Here is a 22270-nt window from a genome sequence, read left to right on the forward strand (position 1 = left end):
ATACCTTGTTCCCCATATACTTAAAGACTGTGCTCTATCTAAATATCTGGGAAATATTCAAGTCAATCTTTCTTTCTTCTTCGTCTAGAATTCCATACAAACCTTCAACCTCACAATGACCTCCATGCAAAAAGTATTCGCCGGCTATGCCGCACGCCAAGCTGTCCTTGAGGCTAGCAACGACCCCTTCGCAAAGGGCATAGCTTGGATAGAAGGCGAATACGTACCACTGGCCGAGGCCCGCATCCCACTCCTCGACCAAGGTTTCATGCACAGCGATCTGACCTACGACGTGCCGTCCGTCTGGGATGGCCGATTCTTTCGCCTCGATGATCATCTTACACGACTCGAAGTTAGCTGCGACAAACTACGTCTGAAAGTACCTCTTCCCCGCGACGAGGTCAAGCGGATCCTAGTTGACATGGTCGCCAAGAGCGGCATCCGCGATGCCTTCGTGGAGTTGATCGTTACCCGGGGTCTGAAGGGCGTCCGTGGCACTAAGCCCGAGGACATCGTGAATCGCCTCTATATGTTTATCCAGCCCTATGTTTGGGTTATGGAGCCCGAAATGCAGCACACCGGTGGTAGTGCTATTGTGGCACGGACAGTGCGGCGGGTCCCCCCAGGGGCTATTGATCCTACGATTAAGAACTTGCAGTGGGGAGACCTGGTCCGGGGTATGTTTGAGGCGTCGGATCGGGGTGCGACGTATCCGTTTTTGACGGATGGAGATGCTCATCTTACGGAGGGGTCTGGGTTCAATATTGTCTTGGTCAAGGATGGGGTCTTGTATACCCCGGACCGTGGTGTGTTACAGGGCATTACCCGCAAGAGTGTGTTTGATGCTGCGCGTGCCTGTGGCATTGAAGTGCGTCTCGAATTCGTACCTGTGGAGTTGGCATACAATGCCGATGAGATCTTCATGTCCACTACCGCTGGGGGTATTATGCCCATTACCTCGCTGGATGGGAAACCGGTGAATGGAGGACAGGTTGGTCCGGTTACCAAGGCAATTTGGGATACATATTGGGCTATGCACTATGACCCGGTCTACAGCTTCCAGATCGACTATGACGGTGTTCAAAAATCTGGTGTGAACGGGCTTGGGAAGCTTTAAATATTGCTTAGTGCTCACAGGACATAGAATTTTATGTTCTTTATTCGCTTTTTCTATGTTATGATCGATCAATAGCAGCAGAATACACATATGTTAAATTAATAAGGATAGCCATTCTAAAGCTTTCTCCGTGATTCTACTTTTTCTCGTATTTATCATCGTCAACTAGTTTGATGGTTTTCACAAATGCAGTGAAGCAATTCTATATTAGACAAGGTCCCAGACACAGAATTATTAGTATGGTAATGCCGGCATGTATAGACAGAGTAGCAAAATAGTTTCATGCTGGGCTCGAAACTTACTCAAGTCTATAGATATTTGCCATGTCTTCTATCAGATTGTGTTTATTAAGGACAGTGTTTCCCTTTACGCCTTTCCACGTTCCAACTCATCATATATCATCTTCTCCACCTCCTCCATGCATCCCAACACTTCGAGATCTACGTGTATAGCAGTTAGCCAGCTATCATTTCCATAATCTAATCAATACATACCTCCGTATGGAAGGATCTGAGATGCAACAATAGCTCCGACCCCATTCTCCCGATCCGCAAACCAGAAAAGATTTGCCAATCCTTCCCAAGATGCAGACCCAGCTGCCCTACCTGTTAGGCTCTTACGATGGCTGAGGGAGAAGGACAACCCCCAACCCTCAGTCAAGTCACCATCACAGGGCAACAGAGGGCAAGGGTTTGCTAGAAGCGGTTTTCCTGACGGCGTGTATTCGTTACAATACCGAGGCATATCTGGAATTTGATCGGTGAACATCTCTATCCCTGATTTGTTAGCATTCTAAATGACGTGGCTGGGTAGGCTGGGGTCTTTCTTGCCTTTTACTGTTTCTGGCTTCAGGAGCTGGGTTCCTGTTTTGGGATCTGTGCCGTTGTTTAGAAGTGTTGCGATGATCTCTGTGATATTCTATGTCAGTCACATGGGCGTACATGTGTATAGATACTAAGGGACTACTTGGAAACATACTGCAATACTCAACAGGTTTCCCAAAACAGCCTGCACCTCCCATGCAGAACCTCTGCTTTTCCATTCCAGGCTTGCACGGGAGAAGAGGATACCGATAAAGATGGTCGGTGACATTCAATGTACCATCCTTATCTCGTTGATGCATGTAAGCCAGGTTCATTTTCATTTCCATAGAGGGGAAAAAAGTGATCGATTCAATCCCAAGAGGTCGCAGAATGAACTGCTGAAAATACTCTTCCAAAGATAAACTGCTGGCGCGTTCCACAAGCACACCAGCCCAATCAAGCCCGACGCCATACTGGAACTTAGTTCCTGGTTGATTGACTAATGGCCGGTGCAACACGTCCGACTCGTGGCCGGAAAAATCGTCCAAGCCGAGTGGGCGAGACCAGTCACGAAGCTTCAGATCCTCAAAGGCGTAGCCAAAACCAGCTATACATGTCGAGTATTAGCGAAGGGAAAAGCCAGCATCATTCGAAGAAGCTGTATGTATAAGGGGTAAGTAAAGTCTTACAAGTATGATTCAAGAGCATTCGAAGTGTGATACCGCGCTCTCTTGGCACCAAGCGAAAGCTGCCATCAGCCTCTTGCTCAAGGACTTGGACATCCTCCAACTCTGGAGCGAGTGATTGGACCTGTTCAACATCATCGAGAGCCAGCTTGCCCTGCTCGACCATTTGCATACAAGCAATGCTGGTTATCAGCTTTGTGCATGAAGCAATCCAGAACACTGTGTCCAAGGACATCGGTTCTGGGCAGTCAACCCCGCGCTTCCCAGAAGCATGACTGAAAAAGACGTCGCCGTCACGGTCTACAGCGCAATAGACGAGACCAGGAATTCTTGGTATTGGACCCGATGTCGTCGCATCTAACGTCCCATGAAGGGCAGATGCGGTTTCCTGCCACAGTTTGGTAGTCATTGCACTGGTTACTAAATGGTGGATTTGTTTTAGGGGTTGCGCTCTCAATCAGTGGCTCTCTGGAAGAAGTAAATTAGTATGTAGAGACGATGCACCGGAAGTGTATCCTTTCGTACTACCGTATATTGGGATGTACTTACGTCAACGCGCAGTGGGCTACAGTTTGCACGGACGGAATGTTGTTAGCTCTACGGAAATAATAAGCCCCGCCATAATATGAGGGACAGTCTTTAAAGTAGACTCATTAGGAAACTAAGGGCAGCATTTCGTGGGAGCTCAAGTATTTCCTGATCCGGTAACAGAGAATGTTCGGACCAGACCCACAACAAGCCCCTTCAACTTCCTGTGTATAGTTTTAGACAAATACAGCACATAAATCAGGACCTATATAGCCATGACTTCTGAAAATCCGAACTATATAGACAGAATATCGTCTCATTGGATAGCTGGACTATATATAAACGAGCAATCATAATCGCATAGATCATCAGATCTCCTTCACTACCTTTGAGATGCACCTCGCGACATAGTCAGCATTCCCCTCATTCAGCCCACAGAGACTAGCTCGTCCAGAAGGCATCAGATAGATATGATACTCCCCCTTCAATCTATTAACATGCTCCTTACTTAACCCAGTATAGCAAAACATCCCAACCTGAGACTCAATGTGAGACCAATCCCCCGGGGTAGCAAATTCTTCTAATCTCGTCCGCAATCGTTTCCGCATGCTCATTATACGTGAGCTCATGGTGCTCAGATCCTGCTGCCATTGCTGTCTGAGCAATGGATCTGTGAGGACAGTTTGAACAATCTGAGCACCAAATCGAGGCGGATTTGAGTACTCTGCGCGCGCAATAAGTGACAGCTGAGATCTGGCTCCTTGAATGGAAACGTCTGACGGAGCGACTAGATGTAGAGCGCCCACCCGTTCACCGTAGAGTCCAAAGTTCTTGGAAAACGACTGTGCAACACATAGCCCGGGAATCCTCTGACCGGGGTCTGGGCTCGAGAGTAGACGCTCTGTGAAATACCGCACTGACCATGCGTCGCCTTCCACGTTTCCGGTTGCGAAACCTTGGTAGGCACTATCGAACAAGACGAACAATTTCTTCTTCAAAACTACGTCTGCTAGCTGCTTCCATTGATCGCGGGTTAGGTCCAGTCCTGTGGGGTTGTGGGCACATGCTTGAAGGATGACCATGTCGTTTGGTTGTGCGTCTGCCTCCAACATCGAAACCATATCGGCGAACTTGACGGACCGCGTGTTTGGATCGTAGTATGGGTACTCTTTCTGAATTACTTCAGGAGCTGCCACAGCCCAGACTGTTTTGTGGTTTACCCAGGTAGGATCTGGGATAAAGACATTCTGGGGCTTCAAGTGCTTGGCGAGAAATGAGGCGGCCAGATGATTTGCTCCAGTACCAGAAACAGCTTGGATGCTTGCAATGTTCCGGCTTTCGGCTAGCTCAGGCCCAAAGACGAGTGATCTAGCGATATCCAGAAATACAGGAGACCCGGCAATACCAAGATACTCATGGTGTGATCTAGGGTCGGCCGCAATGTGCTCTTTCGCCTGGTCTTGGGTTAGCAGCTGTCGGCATGCGGGAGAATAGTGCACTGTCAAGGACATTTTGCTTACTTGTTTCACGCTGGGAAGGATCCAAGGCAAGCCCGTTTCATCCCGATAGGCCCCAGCAATTAATGAGACTTTCTTTGGGTGTTGGTCTGCATCAAACTCGGCTAGCAAGCCAAAGGCAGCATCCGCTGGAAGAACGGGTACGTCGAGGTATTGGGCAGACATGTTCCTGGATGCAGTGTTCACAAAGTTTCGAGTAAGAGCTGACGGATGTCTATGTAGAAGCTGGCTGTAGCTGCGAATTATTTGTTGAACCGACCGGTTGATTGAAACCATCAGTAAAGCAGCAGTTGTATCCAACTGAACATATATAGGTTGTTCAAGATGAATGCTAGTGTTTTCGAGCTGAAAGAAAGTTTCTGGAAAACAAAAGTTACCCCACAACGTATAATCTGACATTATTATAACTATACCTGGACGCTATATACTGCTAACATAACTACCTGACCGATCGGGTGGATGAAATTATGCCGAATAGAATTAGGGCTAATGGAGAGCTTACTGGTGCGGGATACCTTCGGCATCTCCACCGGTAGTCGAGCAGAAATCGGTCAAGTTCCGACATGCCGACGGCATACTTGCTGGGGGCAAATTGACTCATAATTTTCACGTCAATCAACTCATATATATAAAATCCAAAAGTACATGTCAACTCTTGCGCTGTAGACCCCTATGTGAGGCACACCCTATACAACATTGCGCGGAGACTAGATCCCTCAACAATCCCGCAAGATGGACAACGTCGCCACCTTCTCTCTCGACAACGCCCCTTCCTACGAGAAGGTAAAACTACAAGTCGACGGCGTCGGTCTCGAAATCTCCACAATTTACAAAAAGGGCACTCGCCCGCCGTTCGTCTTTCTCCACGGCTTTGGCTCCTCAAAGGAGGAATTCAACGACTTCGCCTATCTCCCGCATCTCAGCGAATATGGACTCCTTCTATACGACGCCCCTGGCTGTGGCGACACAACCTGCTCCGACCTCAGCAAAGTGAACATCCCATTCCTGGTCAAAACAGCCAAAGCCCTTCTCAACCACTACGGGATCACCAAATTTCATCTCTCAGGCCACTCAATGGGTGGGCTAACCGCTCTCTTACTCGCATCTGAGATTCCAGACAGCGTCCTCAGCTTCGTTAATATTAAGGGCAATCTCGCCCCGGAGGACTGCTTCCTCAGTCGTCAGGTCTTTCTCCACCCCGCCGATGATGCGGTGGTATTTTTCCATGAGTTTACCGAGAGGGCGAGGCGGGCCCCCGCCTTCTCCAATGCCATCTATGCGTCCAATCTCAGACGCAAGGTTAGTCCCCATGTTACTTATGGGATCTTGTCTACCATGGTTGAGATTACAGATAATAATGATTTGCTTGCGTTGTTTTTGGGATTCTCTTTCCCTCGCATGTTTATGTATGGCGTGCAGAATGCTTCTTTGTCGTACTTGCCAAGGTTGAGGGAGGGCAATGTCGAGTTGGCCGAGATTCCGTATAGTGGGCATTTTCCTATGTATTCCAATCCGCCGGAGATGTTTAGGCGCGTTCAGGAGTTTTTGGAGAGGACGGGTGCTTAGAGCATTGGTGTGTTCTCTTGTCTTTTTTTATTATACTTATGCTTGGTTTTCCTGTCTAGATCGTTGCGTGTATAGAATATAGATTTTCGAATAGATTTCCACATTCAATCAAGGCTCAGGAGATTACATGGAGTTGAATATATACCTGGATAGCTCATTTTCCATGTAAGTTACTTATTACCGGTCAGCTAGGTTATCCTCCATACTCTCGTGAATCCACTTTACTGATTGTATATGTTATATTCTGTGCATAAAGGTAGTGATTTCTACTTGTCCCTCACGACCATCCTCCTTCAGTTAATAGCATTTCTAAGCAGGTCACAAACACTTTGCCCCAGAGCTTAGGCTTCATATCATTTTAATTATTTTCAGAACACGCCGTTTGATGTCCATAGCTTTATTTATATCTCATCTAAACGCAGTAGACTTTATATACTGCTCCCTAATGAAAGCCAGGTCATCGAAACTGTCCTGTGTGTCTAGGTCCTCAGGGCCAAATACCCTCGTCTGGATTCCCAGCACGTGTAGGAGGAGCTCCTCAGCATCCAACCACCGACCCTGTGTCGCGAACATAGATATTAAGTCTTTCATGTCAGTGAGGGTGTCAGGATGTCCTTCGCCATACAGTTTCCTTTTGATCTCAACAACATGGGCAAGCAACCTTACTCCCCATGGCATCCACTGACATCTTCTGAGCATCTGTCAGTCGATCCTGATGGTACAATATTATGGCCAGATTATTCATGCTGATTAAAGTCTCTGGATGGATGCTCTCCTCCAAGAAGCTTTCTTGGTATGTCCAGTATGTCTGCAGTCATCACTTCGGCCTCTGCATAACGACCTTCCTCGAAAAGGGATAGCCCTAGAGCAACCATGGTCTCGAGTGTCCGTGGATCTTCGGGACCAAATGTCCTCCTTTTAGTCTCCAACAAATATGTTAGAGCTTCGTCAGCATCTGCCAGTCGACCATGTTGTGAGAAAACCATTGCATAGTATTCCAGACTCAGAGTAGCTAGTGGATGGTATGCTTCAACCAACTTCTTTTCCCATTCATGTCCAGACATTAGCAGACCCTTGGCCTTTAGCCAATGGCCTCGATCTAAAAGTATCTTCGCCAGATTAGCCCTAGTGTTTAGGGTATGCGAATGTTCTGGACCCAATGTGCTATTGTAGACCTCTAGTATATGAACTAGAAGGTTCTCTGCCTTGTCCAGCTGGCTTTGTTTCCGAAGGCATAATTCCAAAACAGCCTTGGCAGATATTATGTGAAAGTCCTCTGCACCAAAAGCAGCCTCAAATGCTTCCCCTACCCTTTCTAAAAACCTGTTCAGCCTTCTTGTACTGACCATTTTCATACCATACTGATGCCATCCCAGCCTTCTGAGACAGGGTATGTGAATGCTCTGAACCAAGGGCCACATTGAGTTTGTCTATTGAAAGGACAAGTAACTCTTCAGCTTCCTTCAACCGTGTGCAACGCCAATACATGGCACCTATCATCCCACATTGTAAGCCTATTGCCCAACTCTCTAACGAAAGTAATTCTTTAGGTGGTGGAAGGTGGGGAAGAATTTGCCGCCAAAACGGTACATATTCGTAGTGTGATAGAACCTTCAAAGAGACAACTGCCATGAAAGAGGTGTGGTAAAGGGTCAAGGAATGATTTGCTCCGCTTGGGTTGTCAATCTTCGCTCTCCACTGAACCAGAGAATGCATTGTGATTCCAGGAAGGTCGCCACGAGAGTCACTGACCAGCCCAAACAATCGAAGCTGTTGCGGTGCCTGATCGTACGTAAAGCAATCCCATCGGCTGTTCTCATTGAGGCTTAGAAGATCTAAAAGCCACTGTGGAACATCGCTTGCCAGTGCAGGCTCATCGACCAGACCACCAGCCGCAAAATAGAATAAGTATTCGGGAATGTTCGTGTGAACCATATGTGCGAGAAAGGTTAGTAAAAGTCTAGATGGAAGCGAAGACATCTTATCGACGGCATAGAGGCTACTGTCCCATACCGCCCAAATAGTGAACTTGTATGGAAATAGTCGCTTCGATATCTCATCTTTGAGAAGCCGATCCCTGTGCCTCTGATAATTTTGTAAATAGCGTTCAAGACAGCCTTTTGGGTCAATGTAGATTCTAGAATACCTGTCGTCTTCTGGGTTGACATTTTTCAAGCAATGGGAGCGAGTATGAGCGCCAGCAAGGTGGGCTGCGAGGGGAAGGTGCTGCAGGTTCTCGCATACGCGTAGTGACTCTTCTTGGACGTCTCGTGGTACCTCTGTTATATTTAGGTTCAGGTACCGCAAGAACAGAGAGGATGACTCTGGCGGCGTCATGATATCTACCTGTAGCTGCTGGGCTCCGGGGTAGAGTGTCTCAACGCATTCCTTGTCACGACTGGTAATAATGACACTTCCACGCACCCCAGACGGAATAACATCTCGTACTCCTCCATCGTGGTCATCTGCATTGTCCAGAATTACCAGCCATTCACCGTGGAGTTGATTCCGATTCTGGAGCCAGGCTAGGGCAATATGCACTGCCGGGCCATCCTTGAGCGACGCTTGATGGCCTGGTTTCGTCCTATCTGGCTCGACCGAAAGCCTGAGATCTCGAGCACAGCGGTAAAAACTTTCTTTGATTGTTGCAGCGCTCCCCGCATCAATCCAGAGGATGGTATCATATTGACGCCGATGAGCTTCTGCGTATCGAAGCGCGAGCTGTGTCTTCCCAGCGCCGCCTATCCCATCTATAGCTACCGCGTGCCTTATTTTAGTTGACCCCTCCGATTCCTTACCCAGTTTTGCTTCCAGGGACTTCGAGAGATCAGTCCTTTCTGTGTACATATTGTCGGTACTCTCAGGTACTGAATATACTGAGTGTGCCATCCACGCATCTACCTAAATGGTCAGCGAGAGCGCTTGATATTGACAATGAAACCGAAGTAATGATCTCTCAATATTCTAGATATACGACCACAAGGTAGGCACGTTGGTTTCCTCACAATTAGTCTGGATACTGGAAAGATAACGACTGACCAGCGATGGTTGCCTCCATCAGCTCGATGAGCTTGTTCCGTAATCTCTTATAATTGGAGTTTCTCTCTCCAAACTTATTCAGCCCCCAATGATCTGTATTCAGCCCTATTATTTCTGCGTTGGGGCGATCCATGGTGGCAGACTGCTCCTTGACCATCTGCGAGAGAGTTAACGAAAACGCTCCACAGCATTATCAATGCCTACGGACTCACCAAATCGCTACAAAATCCCCAGCAGGATGCCCCAGCTGTTTCCCGCTTTTCGAAAAAGTTGACAATCCTTAGATGATTGGATATAGCTTCAAATCGCCGGTGCATATCCTGCAGCTCCACAGAATCGTAACGGACAGCCTCCACAATCTCGGGGAATGTTCCTATGCCAAATAGGCGAAAGACATGAGCTACCCTGGCACCTTGCAATGCAGAAGCAGAGCCTCGATGAGGGGTTCCTAGAAAAACAGCAGCCTTGATCTGCTGGAAGATATTCACGGCGCGGTGGGAATGGAATAGCTGGGCTTATATTATGGCCTATGGTTCCACGGTTATTTTCGGGGGCCAGAGGCAACTACGGCGGCGGGGGGGGAAGTAATAAAGCCAGGGGCAGTTACATACTTCCTTTATTACTAGCCCAACATAACTATGCCCAACTAAAATAAAGTGCCTCTCGGGTGTCTGCTGCAACTGTCAGAAGCTTGAAGAACTGAACAGGCAATGTGCTGACCTTTACTGCTAAGGAGCTAACTTCTTGAAACAGCTCCTGCCCGAGTCGAGTGCGCCGCTCCTGAATGGCAACTTCGTAGTTGTAGAAAAACACGCGAGTGTTCTTTTGAACGTCTGCCGGCAGATCCTCGCAGAAGAAGTCGGTAACCCAGTTAACGTATCTTCTCCCCAGGGAGGGGTCTCCAGAGTCATCGTGGGATTGGCTTTCGACTAGCCTGTGCCAGGTAGTATCAGGGTTTGACCCGAGACCATGCACAAGTATAATGCTTTACTAAACATGAGTGCAACAAGTCCGTAGCGGCGACAGGGGTGACAGAGCTCACTCTAGGCCAGTGGCAGTCATGGTAGAGTTGAAACAGTGCGCTGGGACAAGCCATAGTCGCTCTTCGGGGCAAACTGAGCGTCCAGCCGGGATGGGATGCATGCTTGCAATGCCAATCGGGCAATCAAAACCGTCAAGCCTGCAATAATGCACTCGCGAAGACCCACATGCACATTCATTATAATGTATACTTCAGGTGCTGTGGCGCTCATAAAAGGGCATGTGTGGCAGCTTTTCAATGCTGACAACCTCCTTGCTTTCAAGTAATGCCCACGAGGAACAAAAGTACTGGGTTGCTTTTAGTGCCTGCACAGCCGCTTACAATACAAGGCTGACAGCTTAAAAGCAGCCTAATTTAATTTATGCGCTCGCGAGGCTGCAGCCTCGCGACTCTCCAGATGTAACCAAGCAATGCAAGCTGACGATCTCAATTAAAAGGGCAATTCAAACCACCTAATTTTACCCTTCTGCTTACAAAGCCTATCTAAATTTATTCTAAGCTATTTCAATTTTTAATATACCTTATCATAGGCAGATATCGGTAAGGCTGCACTCAGTCATGTAGAAATCTCTGTTTAATAAATCCCATGTATTTTACATCCAGAGAATCACACATGGGTCTCTACAAACTGCCCAGAGTTTGAAAAGCTCGGAAGATACAGCTTTGCAGTTTAATAGCTAGAGAAATGCATGTCAAACCAGCCCCCATTGGCCCTGTGCCTTTTAGTGATTCAGATGTGCTCAATGTCGAGCGACTTATCTGCGCAGTCGACCGCAGCACGGCAGCAGACTCTGGACCTACGTTGCCTCATGATCCCTCGCAACCGGGATACCATGTTCCAGGAGAGCCCAGCGTCCCGTTGGCTGACAGTAAAAGCTTCCTCCAGAGAGAGCTCACCACACCCCTTCTAGATTTGCTGTTTGGATATCTCTGGCTCGTTGGAAAGCAGTCCAGCAGTAATATCGATGCCCTTCATGTTCAGGTCATCAAGGGAAGAGATATTCTGCCGGCAGAAGATCCAAAACTGCATCTCATTCTGGCAGGAAAAGAGGATATTTATAAAGCCCATACCTCAGTGCCTGTTAAATTATGACTTCTGGAGACTTTTCCTGTCGTCCGAATCTCCCATGATACCGAGCCTATATTCTCCCCCGGACTTGCAACAAGTGAAGCATCCCGCATGTGTATCAGACTCATACCGAGCGGTAGCATTAGGGTTTCTACGATCATACTCCTTCCTCATCCAACATCGGTCCGACCTGTCACTCGCCAAAGAACATCATCTCATGCCGGAGGACATTGGATGGTCCCAATGGTCGAGGTTCATTGCAGTGTTTCGCGGCATCGATGATGAAGATGTAGCAAAGAGGTATTGGTACGGCCAGCTCCGCCTCACACGACTGAACTGGGTCCTGCGTATCCTCAGCCCCAGAAGTGGTGCAAATGGCTGGTTCTACCACGAGCCTCACTGGTCCACAATACCCTACATGCGACGCGCCGTAGTGCCATTGGTTTTCATGTTCGCGGGTATATACCTTATGCTGTCCTCGATGCAAGTCATGCTCGCGGTTCCCAGTGACAGCCTCCTGAGCCTCGGAGGAGCTAGCACGGGGGAACTAGAAAAAATGCAAGTCATATTCTGGGGGTTTTTATTGGCAACAGTGTTCTTTTCCAGTGTGTCACTGGCTTTGTTGATTCTTATTCCCTTAATCGTCATCGTCTGTCAGTTGTCTTGGGCGATTAGGCATAAGCCAGAGAAACTAAGAATCGGTGGACCCCCAGGCGTAACAGCGTAAAGTTGATATACGTCAAATAGCCCGCTTCTTTTACTGAGTGGAGGCTAGGCTCTCATCCCTTATTATGCATGGATTTTAGCGTTGCATGTTGTTTTAATTATACATAAAGATTATCATTATATTTTGTAATAAACAGTATATAATTGGTGGGCTATATTGTTCAAGTGCTCCAGGTGCGTGAACACTGAACAGTGGCAAGAATTTCAATCTCCATGGCCCACCCACCTAAGTTATAACTTATGGGTGGAGGTGATACTTAGACACCCATTCCCCACCTAGGGGCATTAATTATAATGCCCATAAGACACCCGGAGATAATACCAGCCACAGGCAGAGTAATGACCCAGCCGAAGTAGATCCACAAAATCATTCGCCAGTTGATGGTACGCCAGGTACCACTGCAGAGACCAACACCGACGGTTGCACCTGAGATACATTGGGTTGTGGAGACTGGAAGCTCTGCGGATTGTTAGTGGTTGAAGGATGCCTTCCCCTCAGGGAATATGGTGGACTTACTGAGTCTGGTTGCTGTGATGACAGTAATGGCGGAGCCGAGTTCCATAGAGAAACCACGAGAAGGGGAGTGAAGCGTGATCCTATTACCGAGATTCCGCATGATATTGTAACCGTAGGTCCAGATACCTATTGCGATAGCAGCACCTCCAAAGGCCCTTGAGAGATAAGTTTTGAGTTGATCACGGCAACATGGTGTGCGGAACTTACAAAATCCAATAAGGAACAGGACTCTTTTTGTTGAGCTTTCCAGATTGCCAAATATCGTAGATTGTGGCATATGGTCCAACGGCACTATGCTAGTTAGCACTGTTTATAGTCATCATCCAAGGCTCGGAGACATACTTGGCCACATCATTGGCACCATGAGTGAAAGACGCAGTAGATGCTGTCAGCACCTGCAGGAAGGAGTACATGTACTCGGTCCTGTTATCGTAATGCTTCGCGTGGGCATGGGTCATTTCGATGTCGCCGGTAAGGATATTCTTCTTGTTCTGCAAGCCGATAACATCTTGCTCGATCCCACGAAAGAAGAAGCGCTTGAACTGCCAGAATAGCATGGCTGGGTGAAAGAACCCCTTTCCTTCCGGTCGAGGGCCAATTATTGAAAATGCTGGCTTTGGCGCCACTGAAGGTGCATTGCTTGGTGCGTCTGACTTCAAGGCCTCGGATGAAGTATTCTGGCTCTCTTTGATTAGCTCGCCTTCGTTCTCTAGGTCTGAAGGTCGGTTTTCTTGAGTCGCAGCTCGCTCCGCCTGGAGCTGCTCCATAGTTTTATGGCCACTGTAGAAATCTTGCACCACCGAGTACCCTTCTGGCAGAGGGGGAATTTCTCCACGACGTAGAACGAGAGGGCCAAGGAAGACATGATACCATTGAAGTTGCCAGTCCTCCTTCAGCAACCTTCGGTACAGCCAGGGAAGGAAGAAGATGGCCACGATCAAGGCGACGGCAGCGCCAACCCCAATAATCACACCAACAGTCTCTGGGTCAGTGAGGGTAATCCTACTCGACCCACCCTTCCACACAATGAGCACTATTATACAGATAAGCGAATATTCTTGCGGCTCGGGGTTCGCGACTCACTGGTGAGGAGAGCAGAAGTAATGCCGAAGTAGATGGGAATGGCAATAAAAGCATTTCGGACTGAGTTGCTCCGCAGCATCACTCCATACTTGGTAATCAGGAAGACGATGGCACCAAAGGCGCCCGACATGAATGGGGCAATGACCCATGCCAGGAACACCTGAACAACTCCAGAGTTGATGTTACCTCCCCACCACGAAATGCCGTTCGCTCCAACCGACGCAATACCCATTCCGATAACGCCACCCATGATGGAGTGTGTGGTTGAAACAGGCATTCCAAATTTCGTTGCTATAGTAAGGTAGATAGAGGAGCCCATAACGGCACATAACATCCCCAGCATAAGCATAGAAGGATCTTCCTTAAAGAGATCGACGTCGACAACCTTCGTCCGGATAGTGTCTGCAACACGGGCGCCCACACCAATACTAGACCTCGGTGTTAGCATATAGAGTCCTCAAAATTGCTGGCTAGGAAGGATAGTAGAGTGATCCGTACCTCCCGCAGAACTCCATTATGGAGGCAAGGATCATGGCCTGCCAATATTTCAAAGATCGCGACGAGACAGAGGTTGCCCAAGAGTTGGCGACATCATTGGCGCCAATATTCCAAGCATCTAGGAAGGCAAAGATGGTACCGAGAGCAAAGATGTAGTCAAACTGGTGAAGGGCCATCTTGGCCAAAGGCTTGAAGCCACTAAGAAACTAGACTTGAGTCAAGCTACAGATATTCCAGCGCCGTAGTCCTTTCCTCTCAATAAGGAGAGGGGCGTGCATGGCGCTTATATATACCAAAACCTAACACGATTGCCCGAGGTCTCCATTCCTTTGGACAGAATCTGCCCACCCTCCTTTGTAGCATTAGGCGAGGTCAGTCCATTCATTCGCACATTGGCCCCAACGTGAGAGAACCAGATCCAAGGCTAGGGATAATTTCCTATTAATTTCGGACACTGAAAGTCAACTGATGGGTTCGAATGCTCCCGACGTTCTTGGCAGCGTATCCGTTCAATTGCCAAGCAGTCCGCTCGTGAATCGCCTTGGCACCTCTTGCTTCGAAAGCTTATATGGCCAATTAAAGCTCTATAGAAAGGAACGTGGGCTCGGATCGAGCTCATGAATAGGACTAATAGTCTGATTCCAGATTCTTGGCACCCGCCATGGTATACGACGGCGATGCGACATGAACTTGACTTGATGTTGCGCTGGAGATACCCTTGATCACTGCTGCAACTTCTTACTCCTTGTTCCAGGAAAAGGATCGTGAGGGGGTGGTGGCCGTACCCTATCCAGGCCCTAGTTTTGCCCTGGTATTCCTTTTAGCGTAGCAGCCACAGGACCATCATTAGGTATTCCAAGACTCGCTTTGGGCCAGTCTTCTTGCAGCAGTCGAGCATGCTTTGTGCCTCCAAGTTGTTTCCTTTCTTGGCGATTTGTCTCCTGCTCATAGAATCACCACATGCAAGATGCAGCTGCAGCTGCCTGACATTAGAACCAACTGAGATACGAGGATAAAGGCAGATCCAAGAGAAACTGGGCTGGAATAAGCATAGTACCATTGCTAGAAGCAGAGAAATCCCCGAGGAACCAGTCAGTGCGTCACTACCATCATCGACAATTCCTAAACTATGAACAATCCTCTAATTCACCCCTCGCTTGATTTACCATTTCGATGCTCACTTAACTCGGTCTGTAAGTGCTGGATATACTCCACTGCAGTCTCGATGAGCTCCACCTAAGGTGACAGCGTAGGTCATTACCTCATGTCAGCCAACTATATTTCAAAACAATGTTGCGAGAAATCATCGTCCAGCTCGTTTCCGATGGTGTCTTACCTTAGTGCATAGTTTTCTTTTTCGCCCACTGTCCACGCCACTTGCACTAAGTAAATGGGCCATCTGATCGAAGGCAATCTTTAACCGATCCCGCTGGTTTTTCTGAGAGATGGCATGCTTTCGTCGCTTGAAATCCGAGTGGCTCTTGGGGATTTTGATCAAGAGGCCTCCTAGAGACGAAGAGGTTCTCTATTAGTCACGCCAAGATGATTACCCTGGAAAATCCCGGGTAAGCATGTGGACTAACCATCTTTTGGGCGGAGTTCAATATATTTCTGTGATGGATTTGACGGTGGATGTTGTGGTGCCGCATTGGGAGCACGTGCAGAGGAGGACTGGGGCATGGCTGTCCTTAGTGTTACTGTCAGCTAGATTGACAATTGACTGTATAGCATCGCTCTCTTGCTTGCGGGGCCATACATGGGCTATATATGCTCAGACTCAGTGTTAACAGTTCATCCCTTTCTTGCGTTGCGGCTTATAATTAGATTACCAAGACTTCACCGTCTATCTCAATTGACAAAAATGTACTCCCTAACTCTGTTGGGCCGTCGTCTAGACAAACAGTAGGCCTAAGCTCCATCCTCATGCTCTGTTTGTACATATCTTGGCTTTTAGGGAAGACAAATGGGAATAAAATGCGTAATCATACCCTCGGACACACCTATAGTCTGTGATCTACGTAAAGATATATTTGTTTCCTTTTCTCTTTTTAGTTCTCACAGATTATGGCTTCATCACTCTCACTTTGAAGACTGTTGTGTTAGATACATCTTCTAGCTTTGTATAGTTTGTGATGAATCATGACATTTATATATATATATATATATATATATATATATATATATTTTTCGGGGCTCTTACAGAGTGGCATACTTATACTAGGTCAAACAGGGACCAGGTCAAACTCTTCTTGGTTCCCTCAAAACAAAGCACGCGTGCACTTGGCAAAACAAAATAGACTTATAGTATAACAGTAACTGTAGTAGTATCACTGACCTTCACAGTATACGACTTCGTACACTAGCCAGAAGGCATGGAGTGACGATCTTCATGCAGTATCGACGTTGACCCACAGTGGGGTCTCTGCCGATGTCAACATGCAAACCCTAACTCTACCTGGTGAAGATCTTATCCTTTTGTATCTATAAATGATATGATCATGGTCCCATGTCATTCAACAACGTTCTGTATAGATGTAGATGCTAATAAGGTATACCGTTGATCAAGTTGTTGCCTGCCAAGGCCCTCTCTCTACTACGTTGTGGACTCATGCTATATAGCACGTAGACATGTCATCATTTTGAAAGTAATACCGAAAATTAAGCCATCATCAAGCATGACTAGGTTCAAATCTCGTCATATACTCATCGTTGCCTTTTTACTTTATTATTCCCACTCTCGACTGAACCCACCTCTACCCAACGACCTACCTCGACATCTCCATCTGAGTCACCACAACAACACAGTACACCATATCTTCCTTCATACTATTCTTCCTCAGTCCCATATTGCCTCTATCCAAGATGAATTCCACACACGACTACTACCGACCCTACCCTGGCTACCCGCCAGCAGCGCAGTCCGAATACCCAACCTTCCCATCAACACCTCAGAACTGGACCCCACCATCAAGGATCCAGTTACCATCACCAAGCTCTGAAAGACAGCCAAGCACGGAGCCAGACTCGGGCACCATCACCCCAGCGCCCAAGACTCAACCCACAGAGCAAACCAAGTACGCAGACCTCCTCCAGCTGTACTTGACGATCAAAAAGGACGTCTCGTCCAAGTTCACCCTCCCCAAGCAAGAGGAAACCACAGCGCCGTGGGTCTCCCAGGCGCTGATGCTGCTTGATCACGCCGAGTGCGCGGCTGAAGCTCATGTGGAGTTTGTGGAGTCGCTAGAGCAGGAGATTCGGGCTTTGCGGGATCTGCTGGAGAGGATGAGAGATGCTGCTCCCTTCGAGTCGGCGGTTGCTTCGGTAAAAGAATTGATGGAGGATAATCGGCATGATGAGGAGGGGGTAAAGATCGTCCAGGAGAGGGTGGAAGCCCTGGATAGGTTCAGTACGGATGTGGCTGTATTGTGGTAGTGAGTTTTGGAATCCTTTGGACTGGTACTTTTGTTTTCTTGGCTTTTTCTAATGATGTGCCCTTTGGCTGTTTCTGTCGGGGCTTGGTTATTGTATGGGCTGTTGAATGATGGTTTGTGGATCTTTATCAGATGTAATAGGGGGTGGCTTATTCAATGAAGAGGATGAATGGATCTTTGTCTCTTTCTGCTTAATTCCTGAGAGAAAATGTAACTTGGAAGACATCGCCTACTATCAATCAAGTTCACTTTGAATGTTCTAATGACCTATTCTCGCGACAGAGTAGTTTCGAATCTATGTAGAATAGGTAGAATATAAAGAACCTACAGAAAGCTATATCACCCGCAGTACTCCTGGTACATCCTTTCCCTATTGCCATGCCATATTTCATAATATACCACCTGTAATGGTTGGTCTTGAACAAATAATGTTAATCTAGGCACGTAGAAATCGGTTTCACAATAGGTCTAGGATGTAGTTCCACAAGGCGTCTGTATATAATTTGTATACTAGCCACCAGGGATCCGTATCATTCATAATAAATACAATGGTCCTACTAATCAAGTCTCGCATTGAAATATATCAACTAAACATGGGTCGCATCGAAGTCAACGCAGGCACAGTTATAAAAGACAAGGGATATGATATATGCTTCGACGCCCCCAATGTATCATCACAATGGTCATAAACAGGCCACAATAGTGGCAGGGTATCCTCGGCAATTCGAATAAAGTAAATGGCTATAGTACACCACGCATAGTAGTGACTTCTGGACACCCAGCGCACGCACGAGCAAAAAAGTACATGCTTTGCGACGCGGGTCCATGCCGGATAACAGAGAAAGATGAAAAAGGAAAAAAGGAAAAAGGAAAAGAAAACGAAGGAAAGGGGTCCATTCACAAAAGGATCCACGGTTCAAAGGAAATTGACATAGCGAGGGACAAACAACGAATGCAGTAGTAAAATGAACAATAAAAGGGAAAGAATGATAATGTGCCCGCATGAAGTCGCGAGCTGTACTTCGATTCACGAAGTCTCAGGCTCAGTCAGTTTATCTTCATCATTCTTTGCCGGCTCGCTCTCCTCCTTTTTATTCTCAGTTTCCTCGACTTCTTCAGAGATGGGTTCCTTTCCCTTAGGGGAAGAGGCTTCCTTTTCTTCTCCAGTATCTGATGCGCCATCCTCAACCTTTGCTTCCGCATCATCTGTTGGGTTAGAGTCTGCCTGAGAAGCTTGTTCGGCTTGTGCAGCTGCTGCTTCCGCCTCTGCTTTCTCCATCTCTGCTGCTCGAGCTTGTTGTCTCTCCCACACCTCCTTGCGGATGCGATCATCTTTGGCCCGACGAAGCCTTTCGGTCTCTTCCACACCACCACTCTTTTTCAGCTTACCCTCTTCCACAAATGCTCCTAGTTCCTTCTGGAAGAGGCCAATCCGGCGATTCTCTAATTCTTTCTGTCGCGCTTTCTCTGCTCTTTCAATCGCCTCAAGGCGTGATTCGTGATTCGGTTGCAGCGCACGAACTTCGCCTAGGACGCTGTCTTTCGCCTTCATCGGATCCACTGCAGGGTCGATGACCACATTACGAGATGTGGTTCGTAGAGTGACCCCGTTACTGGGGTTGTTCTGCATTGCTTGTTCTTTGGTAGCCTGTTCAACAAGAGCGAATGTCTGGGCAGCCTTTTCCACATCATCCTGCAGGTCGGCTGCAAGGTCTTCTTGCATAGTGAGTTGGTCACGTTCCTCGCATACAAGTTGTAGCTCTTTCTCCCAAATCTTGGTCCAGATGGGTTTCTCCCGCTTGAGGAATTCCTGCATCTTTTTAATTTCCTTCGTAACAGCACTGATATCCTTGCCGACACTTTCCAATTGGCGCGGCAGCGGCCGCACTCCACGAGTCACCACATCTTTGCGCAGGTCCTCCACCAGATCCTGAAGGTCATCAACACGTGCGACAAGGCGTTCCGATTCTTCACCAAGCTCCTTCTTTCCCGAATTGACGCGTGCACGTCCTGCATCACCTTCGAAAGAAGGCAAAGATACTTCCGTGGCAGCAGATTTCACACCGCTGGCCTTGGTGCGGATCGCGTTCATCGAACTTGCGATATCCGACTGAAAATTGGAGTAAGTTTGTCGCAGCACGGCAATATCACGCCTGAGGCTCTGGAGTTCTGCAACTTGGCTGTCGCTGCCTGCAATTGAACCTTTAGAAGGTCCCCCCGATTTTGCACTAGAAACAGATACCGGAGGTGCCGCAGCTAGACGAGCCATTTCCTTGGCCGCTTCAAGCTGGCGGTCGGACACACGCTGCATCACACTCTCTTGGCCATTCAAAGCATCCTTGACGCCTTCAATCAACCGGCGGACACCACCGAACTCATCGTCAAAATGCTTCTTTACCTCATCAAGAATATCGACATTTAAGACAAGTACTGATCGATCCTTCACATCGTTCAAATCCTCCAGCTCGTGGCGGACGCCCGAGACGGGATCCTGGATATAGATCTCCGGCAAGTCAGCCCCGTTATTGTGAGTGTTCCAGGCGAATTTCTCGATGAAAGCCAGCTGGAGCCTTCCAATTGTCAGACCAGTGAAGCCTTCTGGCAGAACATATTTCTTGATCTTGCTTTTATACTGTAGGAACAGGGTGAGCTCCTTCCCGGGAGATGGCTGTTCGGCAGTAAATTGAGTGCTCTGGGGAGGGGTGGAAACGGACTGTGGCTGCCGACGTTCCGATTTAGGTGTTCTTGGAGAGGTAACAGCGTCGGGTATGCTCTCCTTGGCTGGCTGAAATGCCTCAGCAAGGGAGGGCTCCTCCTGAGGGCGAGGTAGATCAATCGTCTCTGTGTCTGGTCGTTTTTGGACTTTGTCTTGAGGGGTAGGAGAATCTCTTGCAGAGACAGACGCCGAAGCCTCACCCCGTGACTTAGTACGTTCTTCTTCAATGCTCGGAACATTCGGAGGTACCTGCACCGGTGCAGTTTTGGTGGTAGTAGTGGTTTCCTGCGATCGGTTTGTTTGTGATCGCTGTCGGCCGTGAGCGTAAGAACCTCGTAGACGAACAGCATTCAGCGATTCACGAACATCGCGACCACGATTTGGCAAAGGAGAGTGCTGAGTCGGTAGAACAGGGACACCGCTGGAAGACGCCCCCAGGTGCTTTTGTATCTGATACGCGGAGAATCGTCGTGAGGCGCGTCTCTCAAGCTCACCACTTCTCTGCAGCGCACCAATGGCGTCATCTTGCTTTGGAGGCGGTGGTGGAGGGGTGGGATAGTCTGACGGATTAACGGATGACGCAGGTGCCTTGGGAGTAGAATCGCTTTCAGGTTGGGAGGACTGAGATAGAATATTCTGTGTCTCTCGTCGTGATGCTTCTCGTTCTGAGAAGCTTCCCCCTCGCGTGTCACCCGGCACTGGTGAGGTCCGTGACGTACTAGACGGGTCTTCCAAAGAGCCATTACTTCCATAACGACGACCTGATCGTTTCGGTGATGACACGGTCGAAACTGTTTCCTCGTACGCCTGGTTCATAGCCGCCTGTCCACTCGTCACACTCCCAGCGCTTGCATGCCGGCCAGGTAATGACCGACTTTCCTCTCGCTGTTGCCGCGAACGTAAGCGGGCCTGCTTCTTCTTGAGCCCGTGAAGAAGGTTGATGATGATGTCACGGATGCGCGGGAGATAGCGGTCGAGGCTCTGCGGGGAAGCATCCTGGCTAAGGGTGTCTTCAAGAATTGTCCGGAGAAGGTCTGGCACCGGGCCCAAGTCCGAGGTGTCGACCCCGATGGCATTGAATGCGCGACAGGCAAGGTTGAACTCATAACCCAGCCGCACGTAGACATCGGATACCTCGTTCTCCGAGGCTTGTTTCCGGGACCATTGGGTCAGTGTTTCTAACAGTTGCTTCGTGGCTACCAAGAGATGCGTGACGCTTTTTTCAATTTGTGAGATCTGCTTGTCAGGCTGTGGCGAACAAATAAACATGTATTAGCCGGGATAATTGTGGGTACAAACGTGGGTGACAGCCAGCCAGGGTGAAGGTTTGCGGCGTGAACTATTGAATGCACAACTTACCACTGAACTTCTTGATTGTGATCGCCCAGAGCTGGACGAACTGCGTGGCGCGGAGGACTGTGAAGTCATGGCGGATTCAATACTGCTTCCGGAGCCCGAGGAAAAATGCTGGGCTGACGGACTGCGCTGGGAGCGAGACGAAACGCTAGAGGCAGACTGCATATGTGAACGTGTAGGCGCGCGTGCGTTTATGTGAAAAGTCGGAAGGTTTTCCTTTTTATGAGACTAAATTGGATGGCGGGTAAACGGGAGAGGGACACAGCAGATGCAGGGAGTAAGGAACCGATCGTAGTAGGGAAGGGGCCAAGCTGACAGACTTGTCTCGGAAAGTGAGAGAGTGTGTGGTGTAAGGGAGAGAGACGAAACAGAACCAAAACCCAAGTGGGGAGAGACAAAAGAAGAAGAAAAATTGGGCAAAAGTGAATGTAAGAGGAGGAAAAAGGCCCCTCGCTGAGAAACACACCCACACACACGTATCCCAGCCTCTTTTTGGTGTTGATTGGGGGTTCGACGATTAATGAATTGATTGATCGGCTGTCTTCTGGTTTAGTCTCCTTGGGCTGCAGTTGGTCC

General features: G+C 48.3%; 11 protein-coding genes across 11 annotated transcripts; 5 read left to right on the forward strand and 6 right to left on the reverse strand.

Annotated features, from left to right (window-relative positions):
- Window positions 1–115: 115 nt before the first annotated feature.
- Window positions 116–1117, forward strand: BDV27DRAFT_155995 (aminotransferase class IV; the record flags this gene model as incomplete). Its single annotated transcript, XM_032072248.1, has 1 exon — window positions 116–1117. The coding sequence occupies one exon, from the start codon at window positions 116–118 to the stop codon at window positions 1115–1117; it is 1002 nt and encodes a 333-aa protein (XP_031929461.1).
- A 366-nt stretch (window positions 1118–1483) lies between these two features.
- On the reverse strand, window positions 1484–3015 carry BDV27DRAFT_143674 (serine hydrolase domain-containing protein; the record flags this gene model as incomplete). The annotated part of the gene is made up of 5 exons (XM_032070145.1): window positions 1484–1557; window positions 1612–1887; window positions 1948–2025; window positions 2096–2527; window positions 2610–3015. 5 exons carry the CDS (start codon window positions 3013–3015, stop codon window positions 1484–1486), a joined length of 1266 nt encoding a protein of 421 aa, XP_031929462.1.
- A 487-nt stretch (window positions 3016–3502) lies between these two features.
- On the reverse strand, window positions 3503–4816 carry BDV27DRAFT_155997 (pyridoxal phosphate-dependent transferase; the record flags this gene model as incomplete). The annotated part of the gene is made up of 2 exons (XM_032072249.1): window positions 3503–4588; window positions 4655–4816. 2 exons carry the CDS (start codon window positions 4814–4816, stop codon window positions 3503–3505), a joined length of 1248 nt encoding a protein of 415 aa, XP_031929463.1.
- Window positions 4817–5318: 502 nt separating this feature from the next.
- BDV27DRAFT_125370 (alpha/beta fold hydrolase) lies at window positions 5319–6269 on the forward strand. Its single transcript, XM_032066306.1, has one exon. It carries the CDS (start codon window positions 5384–5386, stop codon window positions 6215–6217), a length of 834 nt encoding a protein of 277 aa, XP_031929464.1. The 5' UTR covers window positions 5319–5383; the 3' UTR covers window positions 6218–6269.
- A 228-nt stretch (window positions 6270–6497) lies between these two features.
- Window positions 6498–6973, reverse strand: BDV27DRAFT_125371 (tetratricopeptide repeat protein; the record flags this gene model as incomplete). Its single annotated transcript, XM_032066307.1, has 1 exon — window positions 6498–6973. A coding segment is annotated over exon 1 (287 nt), but the record flags the coding sequence as incomplete, so codon positions are not given.
- On the reverse strand, window positions 6955–10399 carry BDV27DRAFT_155999 (uncharacterized protein; the record flags this gene model as incomplete). The annotated part of the gene is made up of 7 exons (XM_032072250.1): window positions 6955–7532; window positions 7564–9114; window positions 9257–9413; window positions 9469–9765; window positions 9868–9927; window positions 9977–10241; window positions 10299–10399. The coding sequence occupies 7 exons, from the start codon at window positions 10397–10399 to the stop codon at window positions 6955–6957; spliced, it is 3009 nt and encodes a 1002-aa protein (XP_031929466.1).
- A 584-nt stretch (window positions 10400–10983) lies between these two features.
- BDV27DRAFT_156000 (uncharacterized protein) lies at window positions 10984–11391 on the forward strand (the record flags this gene model as incomplete). Its single annotated transcript, XM_032072251.1, has 1 exon — window positions 10984–11391. The coding sequence occupies one exon, from the start codon at window positions 10984–10986 to the stop codon at window positions 11389–11391; it is 408 nt and encodes a 135-aa protein (XP_031929467.1).
- Window positions 11392–11584: 193 nt separating this feature from the next.
- Window positions 11585–12094, forward strand: BDV27DRAFT_156001 (uncharacterized protein; the record flags this gene model as incomplete). The annotated part of the gene is made up of 1 exon (XM_032072252.1): window positions 11585–12094. The coding sequence occupies one exon, from the start codon at window positions 11585–11587 to the stop codon at window positions 12092–12094; it is 510 nt and encodes a 169-aa protein (XP_031929468.1).
- Window positions 12095–12312: 218 nt separating this feature from the next.
- BDV27DRAFT_170961 (inorganic phosphate transporter) lies at window positions 12313–14413 on the reverse strand. Its single transcript, XM_032075469.1, has 6 exons — window positions 14192–14413; window positions 13694–14121; window positions 12953–13643; window positions 12818–12901; window positions 12611–12765; window positions 12313–12553 (listed from the first exon to the last, which is right to left on the reverse strand). Exons 1-6 carry the CDS (start codon window positions 14365–14367, stop codon window positions 12351–12353), a joined length of 1737 nt encoding a protein of 578 aa, XP_031929469.1. The 5' UTR covers window positions 14368–14413; the 3' UTR covers window positions 12313–12350.
- Window positions 14414–17053: 2640 nt separating this feature from the next.
- Window positions 17054–17623, forward strand: BDV27DRAFT_156003 (uncharacterized protein; the record flags this gene model as incomplete). Its single annotated transcript, XM_032072253.1, has 1 exon — window positions 17054–17623. One exon carries the CDS (start codon window positions 17054–17056, stop codon window positions 17621–17623), a length of 570 nt encoding a protein of 189 aa, XP_031929470.1.
- Window positions 17624–18405: 782 nt separating this feature from the next.
- BDV27DRAFT_92692 (formin-mediated actin nucleation enhancer) lies at window positions 18406–22157 on the reverse strand. Its single transcript, XM_032077968.1, has 2 exons — window positions 21698–22157; window positions 18406–21586 (listed from the first exon to the last, which is right to left on the reverse strand). The coding sequence occupies exons 1-2, from the start codon at window positions 21857–21859 to the stop codon at window positions 18650–18652; spliced, it is 3099 nt and encodes a 1032-aa protein (XP_031929471.1). The 5' UTR covers window positions 21860–22157; the 3' UTR covers window positions 18406–18649.
- Window positions 22158–22270: the final 113 nt, after the last annotated feature.

Source organism: Aspergillus caelatus (assembly GCF_009193585.1).
Source record: "Aspergillus caelatus strain CBS 763.97 unplaced genomic scaffold BDV27scaffold_52, whole genome shotgun sequence".
NCBI classification, from domain to species: domain Eukaryota; kingdom Fungi; phylum Ascomycota; class Eurotiomycetes; order Eurotiales; family Aspergillaceae; genus Aspergillus; species Aspergillus caelatus.

Excerpts from the sequence above, each read along its gene's own strand:
- BDV27DRAFT_170961 (XM_032075469.1), bottom strand. The coding sequence starts at position 14,367 with ATGGCCCTTCACCAGTTTGACTACATCTTTGCTCTCGGTACCATCTTT. Across the intron at positions 14,122-14,191 it reads ATAATGGAGTTCTGCGGGAG|TATTGGTGTGGGCGCCCGTG; the intron begins GTACGGATCACT and ends ACCGAGGTCTAG. Across the intron at positions 13,644-13,693 it reads TACTTCTGCTCTCCTCACCA|TGCTCATTGTGTGGAAGGGT; the intron begins GTGAGTCGCGAA and ends TCTGTATAATAG.
- BDV27DRAFT_125370 (XM_032066306.1), top strand. The coding sequence starts at position 5,384 with ATGGACAACGTCGCCACCTTCTCTCTCGACAACGCCCCTTCCTACGAG.
- BDV27DRAFT_92692 (XM_032077968.1), bottom strand. The coding sequence starts at position 21,859 with ATGCAGTCTGCCTCTAGCGTTTCGTCTCGCTCCCAGCGCAGTCCGTCA. Across the intron at positions 21,587-21,697 it reads CACAATCAAGAAGTTCAGTG|CCTGACAAGCAGATCTCACA; the intron begins GTAAGTTGTGCA and ends TGTTCGCCACAG.